This window comes from Priapulus caudatus, unplaced genomic scaffold (genome assembly GCF_000485595.1).
Source record: "Priapulus caudatus unplaced genomic scaffold, Priapulus_caudatus-5.0.1 Scaffold1696, whole genome shotgun sequence".
Classification (NCBI taxonomy): Eukaryota; Metazoa; Priapulida; class Priapulimorpha; order Priapulimorphida; family Priapulidae; genus Priapulus; species Priapulus caudatus.
The window spans coordinates 1-248 of record NW_014578757.1 but is presented as its reverse complement, the minus strand read 5'-3'; the positions used below and the strand labels follow the sequence as shown (position 1 = coordinate 248).

At 49.2% G+C, this 248-nt stretch overlaps 1 protein-coding gene across 1 annotated transcript in view; it reads right to left on the bottom strand.

Annotated features, from left to right (window-relative positions):
- LOC106817358 (GPALPP motifs-containing protein 1-like) overlaps nucleotides 1-241 on the bottom strand; it is a 7,627-nt gene extending 7,386 nt beyond the window's left edge. The window contains exon 1 of the mRNA XM_014822018.1: nucleotides 103-241. Within this exon, the coding sequence (XP_014677504.1) occupies nucleotides 103-223 (121 nt within the window). The 5' untranslated portion in view covers nucleotides 224-241. The remainder of the gene's footprint in view (nucleotides 1-102) is intronic.
- Nucleotides 242-248: the final 7 nt, after the last annotated feature.

The following is a 248-nucleotide window of genomic DNA, read 5'->3' as shown; positions in this document are numbered from 1 at the left end:
GTGGCAGTGCAGGTCCATACAAACTTGAACCTGATGACTCTGATGGCACCTCACCTGACAAACTTGCTAAATGTTCTGGCAGTTTTGGACCCATGTCCTTATGTTCGCTCTCCTTCGCTAGTGGCAGTGGTGGCAGTGCAGGTCCATACAAACTTGAACCTGATGACTCTGATGGCACCTCACCTGACAAACTTGCTAAATGTTCTGGCAGTTTTGGACCCATGTCCTTATGTTCGCTCTCCTTCGCT